This window comes from Entamoeba dispar, genomic scaffold (genome assembly GCF_000209125.1).
Source record: "Entamoeba dispar SAW760 scf_1105229461685 genomic scaffold, whole genome shotgun sequence".
Classification (NCBI taxonomy): Eukaryota; Evosea; order Mastigamoebida; family Endamoebidae; genus Entamoeba; species Entamoeba dispar.
In genome coordinates this window covers 13,903-30,238 of record NW_001854816.1, presented here as the reverse complement: position 1 = coordinate 30,238, position 16,336 = coordinate 13,903, and the positions used below count along the sequence as shown (strand labels likewise).

Sequence of the window (16,336 nt, the reverse complement as noted above, 5' to 3'; positions counted from 1 at the left end):
ATAAATATTAATTTTAAAATTCAAAACAATTTTTATATTTTAAAACTTTTTATTAATACAACAAAATTAATATCATTTATAAACATATTAATATACTAACTAGATTTAAGTGCTACTAAGTTGGTTAAAAAACAAATAAAACTTCAATCTTTAAAGAAGAGAAATGAACTTTACTACTTAAGTTCATTAAAAATGAAGGGTTAAATAAACTTACTTAAACGATTCTTAATAAAATAGAGATAAATTTATTTAAGTATTTTTTATATCCTAAATTAATTGATTTTTCTTATCAAATAACTGAAAAAAAAATAACTTAAAAAGAAAATCAAATCAATCAAATTCATCAACTTTATCATCTCTCTCTATTTTTTTATCAAATTTTATATCTTCCTCATTTGCTGTTTCAATAGGTTCATCATCATCCACATTTTTACCATAGAAAAATCGTTCTCCATTTCTAAATATCATACCTTCATCTTCCTCTTTAAATAAAGTTACTCCTGCAGAACCACAAAAATCATCATTAACAAGACCACGTGCTGTGTCTTCTTCCTTTCTGTCTTTTTTAAATTGTTCAAACTGTTTATTTTTCTTTTCTTGTTCTTTCTTTAAATATTCAGCTTTTTTCTTTTGAACTTGTTGATAATAATCTTCAAAGAATTGTTTTTTTCCTTCTTGAATACATTCTAATAATTTGTCAATACCTTCCCCTGTCTTTGAAGATACTCCACAATGAAGAATATTTTTATAAAAATCATCTAAAGCAAGACATAATGATCTTTGAAGATCACTTGCATATGACTCAGTTTCATTTAGTGCATCAAGATAATTATCATAATCATCCATCCATTGATTTAATTTAGTACATGGAGTAACATCTGTTTTAGTAAAAACAATTATTAATGGTAATTTAGTTTTATAAAGAATACTACACGCATATGTCATATTTGCCATAAATGTATTTGGGTTTTCAACACACCGAGCAGTATCAACAATGTAAAGATAAATTGTTGGTGCGAATATTGATAAAGCTTCGCTAATAACTTGACCACTAGCACTCCAAGTAAATACTTCAATTTGACCAGGAGTATCAATAAATGTTAGTTGTTGTTTATTTTGTAAAACATTTACTAATTGATCAACTTTTGTAGAATATAAATTTAATGATGTAACAATAGCACCGTTTGGTCCTAATCCATAATCTTTCATTACTTCTTTATAATTTACTGTATCTCTAATATCAATATCAGGTGAATATGGTGGATCATTGCAAGCAGGATCTAAATTAATTAAATATGCATCAGTTTTTTCAGCTAGTATAGACATAAGAGTTGTTTTACCACTTCCAGCCATACCAACCAAGATAACATTAATACTTTTAGTGTCAAGAGGAATGTCTTGCATGTTACTTTAGTTTATCTTTTAAAGTTTTTCTATGAAAACCTAATTCCTATTTTCAGAATCTCTAAATAACAAAAAAAAAGAAAATAGAAATGGTTAAATTATTGGGATTGACTAGCTAACTGATCAATAGCTCGTAATTGTCCAAGAACAACTTGTTTACGATGTTCCATTACTTCTCCAGCAAGGAATACTTCATCAATAACTTGATAAACTTTATGGAAATAATAAATAAGATCCAATTCACAAACACTACCGAAATAACTATCCAAAATTTCAACAAACATATGAATTGCTTCAAGGCAAGCAAGTTCATTATCAGTTTCATCAACACCACAAATGAAATATAATCCTACATATCTACGATATACTAATTTTAAATTGTGGAACTAAAATAAAATAAATATTTTTTCTTCTTTTTCTTCTACAATCAACGAAATCCTTCTTTCTTTTTGAATTCTCAAATAGTAAGATGTGTTTCTGTCTTTGTATTATTCATTAGAAAAGGATATAAATTATATTCAAAAAGTTGATAAATAATTAAAGAAGTTAATCAAAAGAGAAACAAACTTCAAGAAAATTAGTATGTCTTGAATCACGAGTGACAAGAATACGATGTATGTCTGATGTTAATTTAACCTTTTCACTTTCAGAATAAGCATCATACCATTTGGCTAAACGAACACGTCCAACTTTATTTTGAATGAAGAAGAAATGAATCTATAATCATAAGTTTATAAAAGAATTAATAAAATGATTATTTTGAGACTCAATAAACAAACCATCTTATAACACTACTTTTAGTTTTTTAAGATCGTTTTTGTTTTTATTTTTTCAACTAATCTTGAAATTTCTTTATTAAAAAGAAAAATTCTTAAAACAAAAAAAAAATAATTCAAACTTCTTTAGTCTTGTCCTTTTAAAATGAATTTAAGAAATCAAATAAATTTACTTGAACAGCGTAGAATCATTCAACAACAACGTAGAAATGATCAAAAAGATCAATTTTATTTAAACCGTTATTTAAAAGGTGTTTGTAAGATTCTATCATAATTTTTTCAATTAAATATTTATAAAATCCAGTCAATTACATCATGTGATGTTGATATAATTAATGACTTAACTAAGCGTCAAAAAGAACAATTAAGAGATGACTTAAATTATATGGATTATGTTTTTGAAAAAGAATTACAAGAATTAGAAATTTCACCAATGGAATGTGAATAATTGAAAATGATTTGAATTATTTTATTATTATTTTATTTTACAACGACTACTCCTAAAGAAGCTTTCTTATGTTAATTACTAACGACGTCAATTGTTCTTTTTAAATCATAAAAAAATTCTTTAACGCATTAAACAAAAATTTGTTAATCAAAACGTATCTTTTGAGAACTAATTTGGTTATCAAGAGTTAATAACACTCTGTATTCAATAAATAACGATCTAAACCAAATTCCATTATCTAAATACTATAAATATTTATTTATAGATAGAAACTAAGTAATATCATTTCAATGAGTATATGTTAAATTTGTAAAACTTACAATTCTTTTCATGAATTTAAAAAAAAATATAGAAATTACAAATCAAGATTTTTGTATAAAATTATTATTAAGGTATGATTTTAGATTTAAAATATTAAAACACTTGATTTTTTTTTTAGAATATATTACTTATATTAAATTAATGAGTATAGTTACATAAATTAATGTATTCAATACTATCTAAATTCATATATAAAACTAATATAATTTGTTATATAAAATGTATTAATATTAAAATCTAAAAATTAATTCATAAAGAGGAAGGTTCGAATTAAATTAACTTATCTTTAAATTTTTTATGTGAGAGGTTTTATAAAAAAATCCAAACAATCATTAATATCAACAAATAATGATCTTTGTCATAATTAATTTAAGTTTATCAAACAGAAGAGATTAAACAATAAATTTCTTTTTTTTTTAATTCTGGAGTTACTAAGTGATGATCGTTTGTAATAACGTTTTACTCATTTTATTTCATGAAGTCCGAAAGTAATCATTTTTTCGCAATTCTTAATTTAGTTTAATTTTACTAAAAGAAGAATGACAACTCATTAATTCGTGGTATTCCAAAAGAATATCGTTAAAAAGTAACTATTCATAAACAATCAGTTTTCGCTCAATGAAATTGTTTTGTCACCAAGATGATAAATGTAATATTTTTAATAAACCATAATCAAATTTTAGTTTAACGGTTAAAAGTGTTTTTTAACAAAATATAATTGCGAATTGATTTAATTTTACAGCAGGATTAGGTATTTTTCGCAAGAAGGTTGATTTTTTTTTCAAAAGGTTGGCTATAAAAGGATTCTTCATCTCATAACATCCATTCAATCTTTCCTTCTTTATTATGTCTACTTGTTGTGAATCCTCTAGTGAAAAAAGATATTCAAGAAATAAAAAAATTGTAAGAACTTGGTCAAAAGAAGAAGACCAAATGCTTCTTTCAGCCATTGAAACATTTGGAAATAATTGGAATGAAATTGCTAAAGCCGTACCAAGCAGAAGTAGAAAACAATGTAGAGAAAGGTTTTTAAATAATTTATCAAATACAAATGAAAAAAAACAATGGACGATGTTTGAAGATGCAATTATTCTTTCCCAACGTAATATTCTTGGAAATAAATGGACTCAAATATCTCAATACCTTAATGGACGTTCTCCAAATGCTGTTAAAAATAGATATTTTGGTCATCTGAAAAGATTGGGAATTACTGAATCAGATATTACGGCGTCAGTTCTATCTCAAAAATCAATTAGTGCATTTGCTCCTGTTTGTCATGAACTTTATTGCATTGTATAATTGTAATATATACTAACTCTTTTGTTATTATTTTAAATAAGTTATTTCTTTCTCAAAAAAAAAAGAAGTAAATAGAATATTATTATCAATAAATTACTTCACCTCTTTTCTTAATTTCTTTTTTATTTATATATATTATAACCATTATAAAACCCTTATTACATTTTTTTTATTAAATTTTTTTTAACTATTCTTCTTCTTTCTAAATCAAATTAACTTCAACTCATCATTACTGATATTTACTTGGCATACATTTGTTATAAAAAAACGAAGATCTTCTTCTTACCCACAAGGGGATCTATCATTACTTTCCTTTCATCTAATAAATAAATGTTTTCATATTATTTGTAATTACAATTTAATTAATGTTTTAAAACATCATTTAAATCACAAATGAAGAACAAATAGAAAAATCCCCGAAAGATTAAGTTATAAACAAAGAATATAAATAGTAATAAAAAACTGAACTAGATTTATTTTTGAGATGATATAATATTAATTTTAGATAAGAAAAATATAAATTAAAAAAAAGAATATTCTATTCAAAGACATTACATAAAAATAAAATTTTGGTAGAAGAAAGAATGAGGATGAAAGGAATAAAAAGATAACTTTGAGGTAAAAAATAAGAAGAGGAATTAATAGATTGAAGTAGTTCAACAAAAAATCATTGAGAAGAACTCAAATTATACTCATTATTACTAATGAAGAAAATAATACCTGTTGAGGAAACTAAAGTAGTTACATATTCTATGAAAGAACTTAAACGGTCTTCAAAAACATTTGAAGCAATTCAACAAGCATTAATATTATCTATTTTAAATGTAAATGGGTATGGATTTAAAATAAAAAAACCAGAAAGAAGATCTCAAAAAACTTTACAATTAATGTTAGTGGAAGAACTATATGAAAAAGGTTCTACTATTTTATTAGAAGAAAATATTAATGCTACTTGTAATGAAATTGTCAAAAAAGAATTAGAAGAAAATGGATGTATTGAATTAGAACCAAGTGATATTGATGGATCATCTTCAATTGCACAACTAGCTTCAAAATATGATTCAGAGAAATTAAAACAAATAAAACGACATAAAAATGCCAATAAAATAGCATTAACATTTAAAGAATTATTACAAATGAGTGAAAAATTAGGATATAAATTTAAATATAGAACAACAAAACCTGCAAAAATGACAAAAAAATTAGAAAAGATTTCTTCAGTTTATGGAAAAGTTAATTTAACATTAAGTAATATTAATGAAATTGGAAAAAGGGTAAATGAAAGCATTTATGAAAGATTTAATAAAGAAAGCGTTTCTATAATTATTCCTTCCCATGACTTTATTATTGAAAAGATTTGGGATAAAGTTATTGAAAATAATAAAAAATTTGATCATCAAATAGAGATTAGTACAAGTCAAATAAAAGAAATTACAAATACAGATAAAAATGATAAAATAAAAGAAAAAATTTATATAACAACTTCATTAGAAAAACAAAATACTCAAAATAATTCATTCTCTTCTATACAAGATAAAAACTCACTTAATTTAAAACACAGTCATTTAGATAATAACCCACAAACAATTCAAAATACTTTAATTACAGTTAAACCAAAAATAATGGAAAATATTGATACTGAGCTTACTTCAGATACTTTAAATCATATCTCTAAAGAAGATAAATTTATTAGTCCTGAACCATCTTTAACAACACCTTCAAATTTAACTGATTTTAGTACTTCATTCTATCCTGAAGAAAGTGTTATTTCTGGAATACAATCAGATAATTCTTATTATACTTATGAAAATACTTTCGATAATAATAATTTTCAACAATTTTCAATACAACCTAAATTATTCCTTTATAATCAACAACAAAACTCCTATTCTCATGATGAAATTTCTATTTATCCTACTATTGCTTCTAATCCTATTAATAAATCATCAAATGAAATAATTACTCAACATTTTAATGAACCTTCATTTTATTTTAGTACTAATCAAAATAAAACTAATGATATTTCTTATCTAGATTGCTTTTTTACTCAATCAGTTCCTTCAAATACTTGTTATGATTAGTAATATATATTATTTCTTTTTATCTCTCACTGTTTTTAATTCATTCTTTCTTTATCATTTTGAAGTCATTCTTTTTCCTATTTGACTTTTTTAATATTATTAACTTATTAAAGGCCTGTTTCTAAAGACAAAACTAGTGTGAGTTTATTGCCTTTTTTATTCTTTTATTATTCTTATTGTATTCACTAAACTTTATTTCTCTTAATTAAAAGAATATAAAATCAAGTCAACATGCCGAATATTCAAAACAACGAAAATAGTCGATAGAGAAGAAATAGGAAGGTGGGGGAATAATTTAAAGAAGTTAAACGAATTAATAATAAAAGAATAAATAATAAAAGTATAGAACTAAAAAAGTTGTTTATTCCAATGTGTAATTTATTGGAGAAATATAATATTAAAGAGTCAAATGAATTTATAGTACCCAGAACACCTGAAGGATATAATAGATATGGATTTAGTACTCTTACCAAAGGAATTGATTATACGTCTCAATGTGAAATGATAACTTCTTCTCAAAAATTAAAGGAAGAAACAAGAACTGTTAAATGGAAAAAAATGTTAGAACAATGGAAATGTGATGGAAAAATACCAAAAAAATTAAAACGTAGAGTATATAAGGGGGTTCCTGTAGAATGTAGAAAAGAATATTGGAATCTTATTAGCAAATCTTTTCAAAGTAAACAACAAAGAAATGAATGTCTTAATACTCTTTTTTTCTCAACCAAAGAAATTCATGATGATAATCAAATTGATTTAGATGTTAAAAGAACGCTTGGGTATCATTATTTATTTAAAGATAATTATGTTATGGGTAAAAGAGAATTATTTCTTATCTTACGTGCATTGTCACAAGAAATTCCAGAAGTAGGTTATACTCAAGGAATGTCTGATTTAGCAGGAATAATATTTTCTATTGTCCAACAACGAAATGATACATTTGATTTAATGACTACAATGATTACAAATGAGAGATATAATTTACAGTCTTGTCTTAAAACAGGGTTTCCTGGATTAATTGAGTGTGAAAAAATACATAATATGTTACTTAGAAATATTCATCACTCAATATATAACCATTTAATCTTTTTAGGATATGAAGAAGTTCAATGTCCAGGATTTCTTTTTGAGTGGTATATGGTTTGGTTTTGTAGAATTCTTCCTTGTGATTTTTGTTATGCAATTATTGACTTATGTTTATTATATGGACAACAAGCAATTTATACTATTGCAAATACAGTGTTACATTATTTAAAAAAAGATTTATTAAGTTGTGAAGACATAAGTTCTGCTCTTCAAATTTTAAAAAACCCCTCAAAATCATTATTGAGTTATACCAAATGTTCTCAATTTATACATCAATGTTATAAATACAGAATTAAGTCTCAAACGATAAATGATTGGATGAATGCTTAATCTATCTTCTAAATAGGATGAGATGACAGAATTAAGTCATTTCATTATGTGTCTATCTACTAATGTTTTAAATAAAATTTTATTCAATATTTTGTTTTTTTTTTTGTTAATTTTCTATTTATATTAAAGAAATAATATTTATACCTCAAAAGTTTTCCTTCTTGTTAAAGTTTTGATTAATTAATTATATAACTTAAAAAAAATAAAAAAGAAATTGTATTTTTGGTGATTAGTGAAGTAAAAATACTTTCTATTATTTTTCTTTTTTCTATCAATTAAAGAGAGAGTAGAACATCAAAGTCTAAAATAAGAAAAAATGAAAGATCTTCTTTCTTCTATTAAAGAAACTGATCTTAAAATATCTTTTTTTTTATTTTAATTGTTCTTTAAATGATATAAAAAAGAGAAAAGAATTGGCAAAAAACGGGAAAAATAACTGAGGTGTTATTCAGAATAAAAGTGGTTTTGTAGTAATATTTAAAGAAACAAAAATTGCTAAATTCAGAAGAGATAAATCGGGAAATAATTGAACAAAGGTCAACTAAATTTAAGTAATCTAAAACTAAAAATTTTTATAGTATTTTTCATGAAATCAACTACCTCAAAGACTTCAGGCTATTCTATGAAAGAACTTAAAAGATCATCTAAATCATTTGAAGCTATTCAACAAGCAGTCTTATTAGGTATTCTTAATATTAATGGTTTTGGGTTTAGAATTAAACGTCCAGAAAGAAGGTCTCAAAAGACATTACAATTAATGTTAATTGAAGCATTAACTAAAGAAAATACTTTAATTCAATTTGAACATGAAATTGATAAGAAATGTACTGATTTAGTTTCTAAAGAATTACAAGAATGTGGATATACAGATCTTCGTCCTGATGATATTGATACGATTTCTTCTCTTCCAAATGAAAAACATGATTTAGAAAAATTAAAACAAATAAAACGACATCGGGATGCCAATCGTTCTTCTTTGTCATTTGCTGAACTTTTACAAATGTGTGAAAAAATAGGATATGTATTTAAAAAAAGACCAACTAAACCAGCTAAATTAACTGTAAAAATGTCAAAAATTTGTTCTGTTTCTGGTTGTGTTTCTCTCGGACTTTCTGAAATTAATGAAATTGGAGAAGCAATTAATCGTAATGTTTTTGAAAGGTTTGAAAAGTCAAGTAGTTCTGTTGATGTTGGTGCTTATGATGAAGCTATTAGTATTATTTGGAAAAATGCAACAGAAAAAATTGTTAATAGAAATTCTGTTGTTTCTGAACCAATTCCAAATGTTAAAGAAGAACCATTTATTATTACTGAACCTTCTCTTGGTGCAATGTCTAATCTTACTGAATTTAGTACATCATATTATCCTGAAGGAAGTGTTATTTCAGCACAACCACCTGATACATCAAATTTATCATATGTACATTATTATTCTACTCCATTAGAAGGAATAAATCAACAACCAGTTTTTATGCAAACAAATACTGGCATGGCTCAACAACAAGTTCTTTATTTAAACGATGATATGCAAACTTATGTTTCAACAGAACCAAATCAATTTACTATTCAACAACAACAACAACCTTTTCAATATAATCAAAATATGACTGTCCCTATATTAGATCAACAACATAATCAACAACCTCCAGTACTTTTTACTATTTATAATCAAAACTCAAACCAAATATTTGGAAATGATGAATGTTTTATTAACCAATCCCTTCCTCCAAATGGTGGTTTTTTTGCTAACTGATAACCGTTGATTGTTTTATACGAATTAATAGAATGATTTAGCTTGTGTTTTAACTTATATGTTTTTAATTTAATTTTATTGTTATTTTTTTTTATTTATTCTACGTGAAATAAGGAATACACACTTTATAAATAGTCATTTATTTCTTTGTTTTTTGAACAAGTGAGTGAATAAAGAAATTCATATTTGTTTGTTCTGAGTTTAAACTATCATGAATAAGCTTTACAAATTCTAAATCAGATAATGAATCTTGTTTTCCTAATTGTAATGAAGTGAATAAATACTCAGCATCTTTAATTTCATTTAATTGACTTAATTTACTTGAAATCATATTAGTAAAGAATGAAACAATAAGCGAAGCATTTTGTCTAAGAACATGGTATGCTCTAACACAATCCTCACAAAATTCTTGATACTTTAATTTATATTTTGGAGTCCCTCTTTCTCCAGCAAAGACGTATATCATAGATTCAGTTAATACAAATGGAGCAGGTTCTCTGTTAATAACACCAGCAACTTTTAATTTATTTCCTAAAAAGTGAGCAAAGTCAATATGAAGAAAATGTCCAGATTTGTCTACCATCAAATTATCATTATGCCTATCAGCTAATCCAAGAACATATGATGCAACACAATACCCAACACATGATCGATAAAAATTTTCTATACATTGTCCTAGTGGTGCTGTTTTATTATTTTTAATCCAGTCATAAATAGCTGTTACTTTATATACTCCAGGTATTTTTGAATCATTATGAATCGATCCAATACTTCTAGAATCTCTTACAAATTCAATATATCCTGCTGTATTTCCTGTAGAAATAACTCTAAAAGGTGTTATTCTCCAATCTAATCCATTCATTCTCCATAAATTGTCAAATAATTTAAATGCTCTTAGAATAAGACAGTCTTGTCTAAGGTCGTCTCCCAACTTAAATATCATTTTATATCCACTAAAATCAATAAGTAATGGCACTGCATTTGATGTATATACTTTACTTTTCTCACAAGATAATCCACCAATAACTCCTGGTTTAAATGGAATTGGCACAGCAACAGAAATACTTTTTAATAGTGCACTTCTACAAATTTGTCTTTTCTCAGAATCCATTCGTATTAATGTAGAATTTATTGTTTGAATATTTAATGCAAATTCACACTCTTTTGTCATTTGACTAGCAAAAACAGGATCAGCAGATAACAACGCTTCAATAAATCGTGAGTGTTGAATACTCCTTTTTGTCATGGAATTATCTCCAACAATCATTTTAAATAATGAATACCCAACTGTAGCTGGTGAGGCAATACTTCTACGCAATAAGAAATCTGTTAATGGTGTTAATCCTTCTTCATATCTTAATGCTTCACTTAAATGAATAGCATAAAATTGTAATACATTATCTGGTTGTTTATCTAATACAGAAATACAATAAGCCCTTACAGCTCTATATGGACATCTGTATCCTAGTAACATTAAAGCATCTAATGGTTTTATTTGTTGAGTCCATAAATATTTAACAAACCGAGCTACTTGAAGGTGATCAGTCCAATCAATAGAATGAGCTATTTGACCAATGAATTCAGCTGGTATATTTTCCATTTGTTCAATTAATACAGATTTAATATAATCAGGAGGACTTCTTGTAATAAAAGATGGTGACCTTAACACTTGGAATATATCAACTCCGTCAATAACCATCTTTTTAACTGGGTTTGCAATTTCTTCTTCATGTACTTTTAATTCATCCATTTTAACCATCATTTCAAACTCTTCTCTATTTTTTACTGAATCAAATGTATCTAATTCTTTTTGAATATTCATTAATTTACTATCTTCAACTCCTTCAATGTGGTATGCTGCTCTAATAGAACCAAAATCAATTTCTACAATTGGGCCTGAAACAATACCATTTCCTATTGGTCTTCTACCTTCTTCTAAATGAACTAATTGAACTCCACGTTTAAGAACTCCCCATGCATTAAATACCTTGACAGATGCACACCCAATACTTTTTTGTCCAATAAACACAAACAGAATAATTTCACAATCAAGTGGAATATCACAAATCCTTAAATTGCTATCTACTTCTTCATCAATTGAAAATTTGTAAATATACTTCTCATCGTTTGATGAAAGTGGGCGTGTAACTATAATAGGTTTAAACGAAACTTTTTCTATTGGACAGGACAGAGTTTGGTCTCCACATCGTAGCACACACTTAACACGTATTTCATCTGTAACATGAGTATTATAATAAACTGTATTAATATTGAATATAAAGGGTTTTTTAATCAAAGCACAGACAGGAAATTCTTCATTTGAATAATTAACAATATTACCAAATTTATTTAGTGGAAGTGGTTTATAGAAACAATAAGAAAATGGGATAATTGTAAATTGTGGAATTCTATTATGTGTAATACAGTCATACAAATATTCACTTTCAATAAGTCTATCATCCATACAAAATAATGTAGAAGAATCTTCTATTGCTATTACTGCATTAACATCTTTGATTTCTAATAACCTGAATATGTCTTTAATTGTTAATGTTACAGAAACTTTTATTTTAATTTTGTTTGGTCCAACAGGTATTACCCCACATGCCGCTTCATTATAACTAACTTTATTAAATGAAACAATAAAAGAAAGGAAGTTGTTATGTATTACATCATTGTCTATTTTTAAGATACGATCAATGCAAATTTTTTCACCTTGAGATGATGTTTTCATTATTGCACGTTGAACAGGATATGGATATTTATTCTTAAGATGAATTGAATAATCAACTAACACTCTCACGTATAACTCATCACTAGAATAACTATATTTTGGAGCATATTCTTTATCACTCGGAGTTAAAACATAGCGACAAACAGTGGATATAGAAGGAGTATAGGTATGATCTTTAAATGGTTTAATAACACTTTGCTCTTCAAAATAAGCAAAGTCATCAACAGAACTTTCCATTAAAGATGGGATAAATAATGTGTTTGAGTGTGGTTGATTAGTTTCTTTAAGATGTTGTGGTGATTGAAAGAAATCAGAACTTATAACAACTTCATTTGGTTTTATTTGATTGTTAATAGATTGAGTTTGTTGAGTTTGTTGTATTGGTTGATTAGGTTGTTGATATGATTGTTGATAACTAGGAATGTCTTGGAAATATATAAAATTATTTTGTTGAGGTAAATACATAGGAATAGATTGTTGATTTTGGGTAGAGTAAATAGGTTGGAATGAGTATTGAGGAGTAGTACAATAAGGGTATGTGAACATTTTTAATTACTATCTATCTCTTAATAAACTAGTTGGTTATTTTTTTCAATTTTTTTGAATATCTCTTTAAATCCTTTTTGGATCTTTTTTGATAATCATTTTCTAATTTTATTTTTTTCATTCATTTTTGTTTTAAACTCTTTTAAACATCTTCTCTTTCTTTGTTATTTTAATCTTTCTATAATTCATTGGATAAAGTTAACCAAACACAAAAAAGTTAATTTTATTTATATTCTTCTCTTAGTTTCTTTATTTTAAATTCTTTCTTACTAAAAAAATATTTTTAATTACGATAAACTGTTTTTCTCTTATAAAAAAAGAAAATAATAAAATGTAAAACAATATTCATTTTAATTTCAATCAATATACCCTCGTGGTTCATTTTCTTCTTCATTCATTATATCATCCCCATCTGGAATTGAAGCAATATAATCAATATATTCTTGTTCTGCATCTTGTAAAGGTAAACCAATACACTCCTTACAAATTTTTCCTTTAACTTCTTCTATCATCAGTACTAACTGATGTCTTATTTGATCATCTGCACTTTGAATCCAATTACAATATTCATCAAAAAATAAATAATTCATATAATGTTTTAATTCATCTAATTTATAAATCCGGTGTAATCGTAATAAAATTTTCATAAGAACAACTCTTCTTTTTTTAAAAACTTCAATAGTTTCTTCTAATGTTTTTATTGATAGTTCCCAATTTCTTACTACTGGATAAATTAAACTTCTTCGAACACAAGTTTCCATTAAATCAACAACATCATCTATTCTATCAAAATATGACATTACTGGAGATAATGTAGCAATAGTCCATCCTGATTCTACTGTACTTTCTCCCATAACTATTTGATCATACAAATATCCATAAACAATTCCAAATAAATCTTTATATATTTGTATTACCTCTTCATTACTAACAAGAACTTCTATTTTATCTAATGACCCAAATTCATTTCTTTCTTCATCTGTCCAATCTCTATCTTCTTTCCACCAAAAAGAATTATTCTTTAACACATCCTCTTCATTGTCCCATTCAAATGTATCACAAATATATCTATCTTTATCAAAACTATTGAATTCATCATTAATACGTTGTTTTCTTCTTCCTTTACTATCTGTTTGATCTGGATTTCTTAACATAACTATTTCAAATGAATTTTGTTGTAAGTCTTTAAAAAATTCAGAATGACTTCCATTAAAACCATATTTTGGTGCAAAAATATTGACAGTATCTTCAGTTTCATCTCTTATCTGTTGGTCTTCTCCAAGAATTAAATCATCTCGTGAAATAAAATCTAACTTTTCTTCTTTTCTTATTTTTTCATTAGAACTTCTTTTATTCTCATTTTCTTGTCTTAATTTTTCAAGTCGTTGCATTTTATCAATTAACTCTTGTTCTTCAGGAGTAATCTCTTTTATAACTTCATGTTCAATTTTTTCTTTTTCAGCACTAGGTGTAGTGTTAATTACTTGAACTCGAGATAAAATTTTTTTCTTAGTAAGAAACAATGGTAACATATCAAGATCAGGAAAGACTTCTCCTTTATGTTCTTTTGGTAAATAAACATGTAATTTACATTCAAGACGATCAATCTCAGCTTTTTCTGTTCCGTCTTTGGCAATATCATTTTTAAATGTAAGTGATAAAAAATATGGTTCTGAATGATATATCATTGTATTGTTATCAATTTGAATATCCTCAACACCAAATTGTTGATATGGTGGTATTTTAATATGGACTATAACATATTCATTGTTTTGTGTTAAAGAAAAATATGGTGTGATCATCTTAATGTATAAACCAATTTTAATTTATTCATTTCATTTTCATTAATTTCAGTATTCAAATCATTAAAACCTTTTTAGGGTAAAAAAAAACAAATAATCTAAAAAAATGTTATTTCATAAAACATAAATTAATAATAAAGAAATAATAAAAAAATTTATTTAAAAAGAAAATATTCAGAAAGAATTTAAAAGAATAATTAATAAAAAGAAAACCTATTAAAAACCCTGAGAAAAGAAAAAGAACTAAGAAAAGAAGTAATTGGGATTTCACAATGGGAATTACAAGAGATTCCAGACATAAAAGAAGAGCCACTGGAGGAAAGAAGAATAGTATGCAAAAGAAGAAGAAGAACACTATGGGAAGACAACCAGCTAATACCAGACTTGGAGCTATTAGAGTTCATAATGTTAGATGTAGATATGGAATTATTAAAAGAAGAGCATTGAGATTAGAAAATGGAAACTTCTCATGGGCATCCCAATCTATCACTAAAGGTACTAAGATTCTCAATGTCGTTTATAACGCATCAGATAATGATTTTGTCAGAACTAATACATTAGTTAAAGGTGCTATTATTGAGATTGATCCAGCACCATTCAGATTATGGTTCCTTAAATTCTATGGAAAAGATATTGCATCAACTGAATATTATAAATCACTCGAATCAGCTACATTCAAAACAGAAAAGAAGGTTGTTATTCCAAAGGAAGAAGAAAATAAAGAAAAGAGTATTGCACATCAAATTGCTCAAACTCAAGTAGCACTTATGAATCCAACTAAGACTATGCAAAAGAAATATGCAAAGAAATTAGAAGTATTAAAGAATATGAAATTTGATGAAGCATTATTAGAAGGATTCCAAAGTGGAAGAATTCTTGCATGTATTTCTTCCAGACCAGGACAAACTGGATCAGTTGAAGGATATATCCTTGAAGGTAAAGAACTTGACTTCTATAGCAAGAAGATTTCAGATAAGAAGAAATAATTGAGATCCTTGATTTGCTTCTTTTTTTTACTTAAAACATTATTATTTTATTTGCAAATAATTTTATTGTGTTATGAGTTGAGGACTTACTATTTTATTTTTTATCATGACTTTAGAACAGAGTTATTAAGTCTTATGTAAACCTTAATATATATTCTTCATTTTAATTACTTTTTCTATCTCTTTTTTCAATAAAATTATCAAAAAATAGTCTTATTTATCAGTTTTAGTCATTTGCTTATTAAACATATACTTTCATTATAATTAACAAAGTATTATCGTTGGTTGCACAGTTTAATTAATTTACTGAATGAGTGTAGTGTTTGGGTTTCATTTCGTATGTGTAAGGTTTCTAAATAATTTATGGTACCACTCTCATTGAGAGATTTTGTTGTGTCGTAAAGAATAATATCAAAAAATTTGTTGTCTGCAAGTTTTATGAACTTAAGCTTTTTTAATACGTACATGCCCCTTTTTAACACTAAACAATTCCAAAATATTTTAGTTATAACCACAAACTTTTGTCCAAAAGTTAATTTTATTCCTCACATAGAGTGGACATGTAAATTTTAGTATCATTTTCTTATACCAAAGAGTAGTTATTCATAGAGCTATTGCGTTGAACCAGAAAAAGTAGTATTGTGTAGAGGGATTAAATGAATAATTAATGTTAGTTAAGAAGAGAATAAAAACAAATTAGAAACGTTATATAAAACAGCAATTACAGAAAAAGAAAAATTAAAAAAATAAACCCTAAGAGAAAAAAAAAA

General features: G+C 25.7%; 10 protein-coding genes across 10 annotated transcripts in view, besides 18 other annotated features; 6 read left to right on the top strand and 4 right to left on the bottom strand.

Moving 5' to 3' along the window:
• Positions 1 to 95: a sequence feature (AT_rich).
• Positions 96 to 330: 235 nt separating this feature from the next.
• On the bottom strand, positions 331 to 1,404 carry EDI_100450 (XPA-binding protein, putative; the record flags this gene model as incomplete). Its single annotated transcript, XM_001738781.1, has 1 exon — positions 331 to 1,404. The coding sequence occupies one exon, from the start codon at positions 1,402 to 1,404 to the stop codon at positions 331 to 333; it is 1,074 nt and encodes a 357-aa protein (XP_001738833.1).
• A 98-nt stretch (positions 1,405 to 1,502) lies between these two features.
• Positions 1,503 to 2,186, bottom strand: EDI_100440 (AP-2 complex subunit sigma, putative; the record flags this gene model as incomplete). Its single annotated transcript, XM_001738780.1, has 3 exons — positions 1,503 to 1,790; positions 1,972 to 2,121; positions 2,184 to 2,186. The coding sequence occupies 3 exons, from the start codon at positions 2,184 to 2,186 to the stop codon at positions 1,503 to 1,505; spliced, it is 441 nt and encodes a 146-aa protein (XP_001738832.1).
• Positions 1,792 to 1,813: a sequence feature (AT_rich).
• A 69-nt stretch (positions 2,187 to 2,255) lies between the features above and the next one.
• Positions 2,256 to 2,297: a sequence feature (AT_rich).
• Positions 2,298 to 2,450: 153 nt separating this feature from the next.
• Positions 2,451 to 2,480: a sequence feature (AT_rich).
• A 162-nt stretch (positions 2,481 to 2,642) lies between these two features.
• Positions 2,643 to 2,668: a sequence feature (AT_rich).
• A 293-nt stretch (positions 2,669 to 2,961) lies between these two features.
• Positions 2,962 to 3,199: a sequence feature (AT_rich).
• Positions 3,200 to 3,795: 596 nt separating this feature from the next.
• EDI_100420 (transcription factor WEREWOLF, putative) lies at positions 3,796 to 4,248 on the top strand (the record flags this gene model as incomplete). Its single annotated transcript, XM_001738779.1, has 1 exon — positions 3,796 to 4,248. The coding sequence occupies one exon, from the start codon at positions 3,796 to 3,798 to the stop codon at positions 4,246 to 4,248; it is 453 nt and encodes a 150-aa protein (XP_001738831.1).
• A 110-nt stretch (positions 4,249 to 4,358) lies between these two features.
• Positions 4,359 to 4,435: a sequence feature (AT_rich).
• A 133-nt stretch (positions 4,436 to 4,568) lies between these two features.
• Positions 4,569 to 4,624: a sequence feature (AT_rich).
• A 111-nt stretch (positions 4,625 to 4,735) lies between these two features.
• Positions 4,736 to 4,779: a sequence feature (AT_rich).
• A 173-nt stretch (positions 4,780 to 4,952) lies between these two features.
• On the top strand, positions 4,953 to 6,329 carry EDI_100410 (uncharacterized protein; the record flags this gene model as incomplete). Its single annotated transcript, XM_001738778.1, has 1 exon — positions 4,953 to 6,329. One exon carries the CDS (start codon positions 4,953 to 4,955, stop codon positions 6,327 to 6,329), a length of 1,377 nt encoding a protein of 458 aa, XP_001738830.1.
• Positions 5,692 to 5,727: a sequence feature (AT_rich).
• Positions 6,330 to 6,640: 311 nt separating the features above from the next.
• Positions 6,641 to 6,669: a sequence feature (AT_rich).
• A 29-nt stretch (positions 6,670 to 6,698) lies between these two features.
• EDI_100400 (growth hormone-regulated TBC protein, putative) lies at positions 6,699 to 7,745 on the top strand (the record flags this gene model as incomplete). The annotated part of the gene is made up of 1 exon (XM_001738777.1): positions 6,699 to 7,745. One exon carries the CDS (start codon positions 6,699 to 6,701, stop codon positions 7,743 to 7,745), a length of 1,047 nt encoding a protein of 348 aa, XP_001738829.1.
• A 65-nt stretch (positions 7,746 to 7,810) lies between these two features.
• Positions 7,811 to 7,888: a sequence feature (AT_rich).
• Positions 7,889 to 7,920: 32 nt separating this feature from the next.
• Positions 7,921 to 7,955: a sequence feature (AT_rich).
• Positions 7,956 to 8,098: 143 nt separating this feature from the next.
• Positions 8,099 to 8,148: a sequence feature (AT_rich).
• A 183-nt stretch (positions 8,149 to 8,331) lies between these two features.
• On the top strand, positions 8,332 to 9,498 carry EDI_100390 (uncharacterized protein; the record flags this gene model as incomplete). The annotated part of the gene is made up of 1 exon (XM_001738776.1): positions 8,332 to 9,498. One exon carries the CDS (start codon positions 8,332 to 8,334, stop codon positions 9,496 to 9,498), a length of 1,167 nt encoding a protein of 388 aa, XP_001738828.1.
• A 42-nt stretch (positions 9,499 to 9,540) lies between these two features.
• Positions 9,541 to 9,601: a microsatellite.
• Positions 9,602 to 9,637: 36 nt separating this feature from the next.
• EDI_100380 (phosphatidylinositol kinase, putative) lies at positions 9,638 to 12,778 on the bottom strand (the record flags this gene model as incomplete). The annotated part of the gene is made up of 1 exon (XM_001738775.1): positions 9,638 to 12,778. The coding sequence occupies one exon, from the start codon at positions 12,776 to 12,778 to the stop codon at positions 9,638 to 9,640; it is 3,141 nt and encodes a 1,046-aa protein (XP_001738827.1).
• Positions 12,779 to 13,026: 248 nt separating this feature from the next.
• Positions 13,027 to 13,068: a sequence feature (AT_rich).
• An 18-nt stretch (positions 13,069 to 13,086) lies between these two features.
• Positions 13,087 to 13,135: a sequence feature (AT_rich).
• EDI_100370 (uncharacterized protein) lies at positions 13,135 to 14,580 on the bottom strand (the record flags this gene model as incomplete). The annotated part of the gene is made up of 1 exon (XM_001738774.1): positions 13,135 to 14,580. The coding sequence occupies one exon, from the start codon at positions 14,578 to 14,580 to the stop codon at positions 13,135 to 13,137; it is 1,446 nt and encodes a 481-aa protein (XP_001738826.1).
• Positions 14,581 to 14,660: 80 nt separating this feature from the next.
• Positions 14,661 to 14,787: a sequence feature (AT_rich).
• A 65-nt stretch (positions 14,788 to 14,852) lies between these two features.
• EDI_100360 (40S ribosomal protein S8, putative) lies at positions 14,853 to 15,566 on the top strand (the record flags this gene model as incomplete). Its single annotated transcript, XM_001738773.1, has 1 exon — positions 14,853 to 15,566. One exon carries the CDS (start codon positions 14,853 to 14,855, stop codon positions 15,564 to 15,566), a length of 714 nt encoding a protein of 237 aa, XP_001738825.1.
• A 310-nt stretch (positions 15,567 to 15,876) lies between these two features.
• Positions 15,877 to 16,336, top strand: part of EDI_100250 (Pescadillo, putative) — a gene marked incomplete at both ends in the record, with an annotated part of 1,527 nt that continues 1,067 nt past the window's right edge. The window contains 2 exons of the mRNA XM_001733391.1: positions 15,877 to 15,909; positions 16,327 to 16,336. The exon at positions 16,327 to 16,336 is cut by the window's right edge and continues 1,067 nt beyond it. Coding sequence (XP_001733443.1) covers positions 15,877 to 15,909; positions 16,327 to 16,336 — 43 coding nt within the window. The remainder of the gene's footprint in view (positions 15,910 to 16,326) is intronic.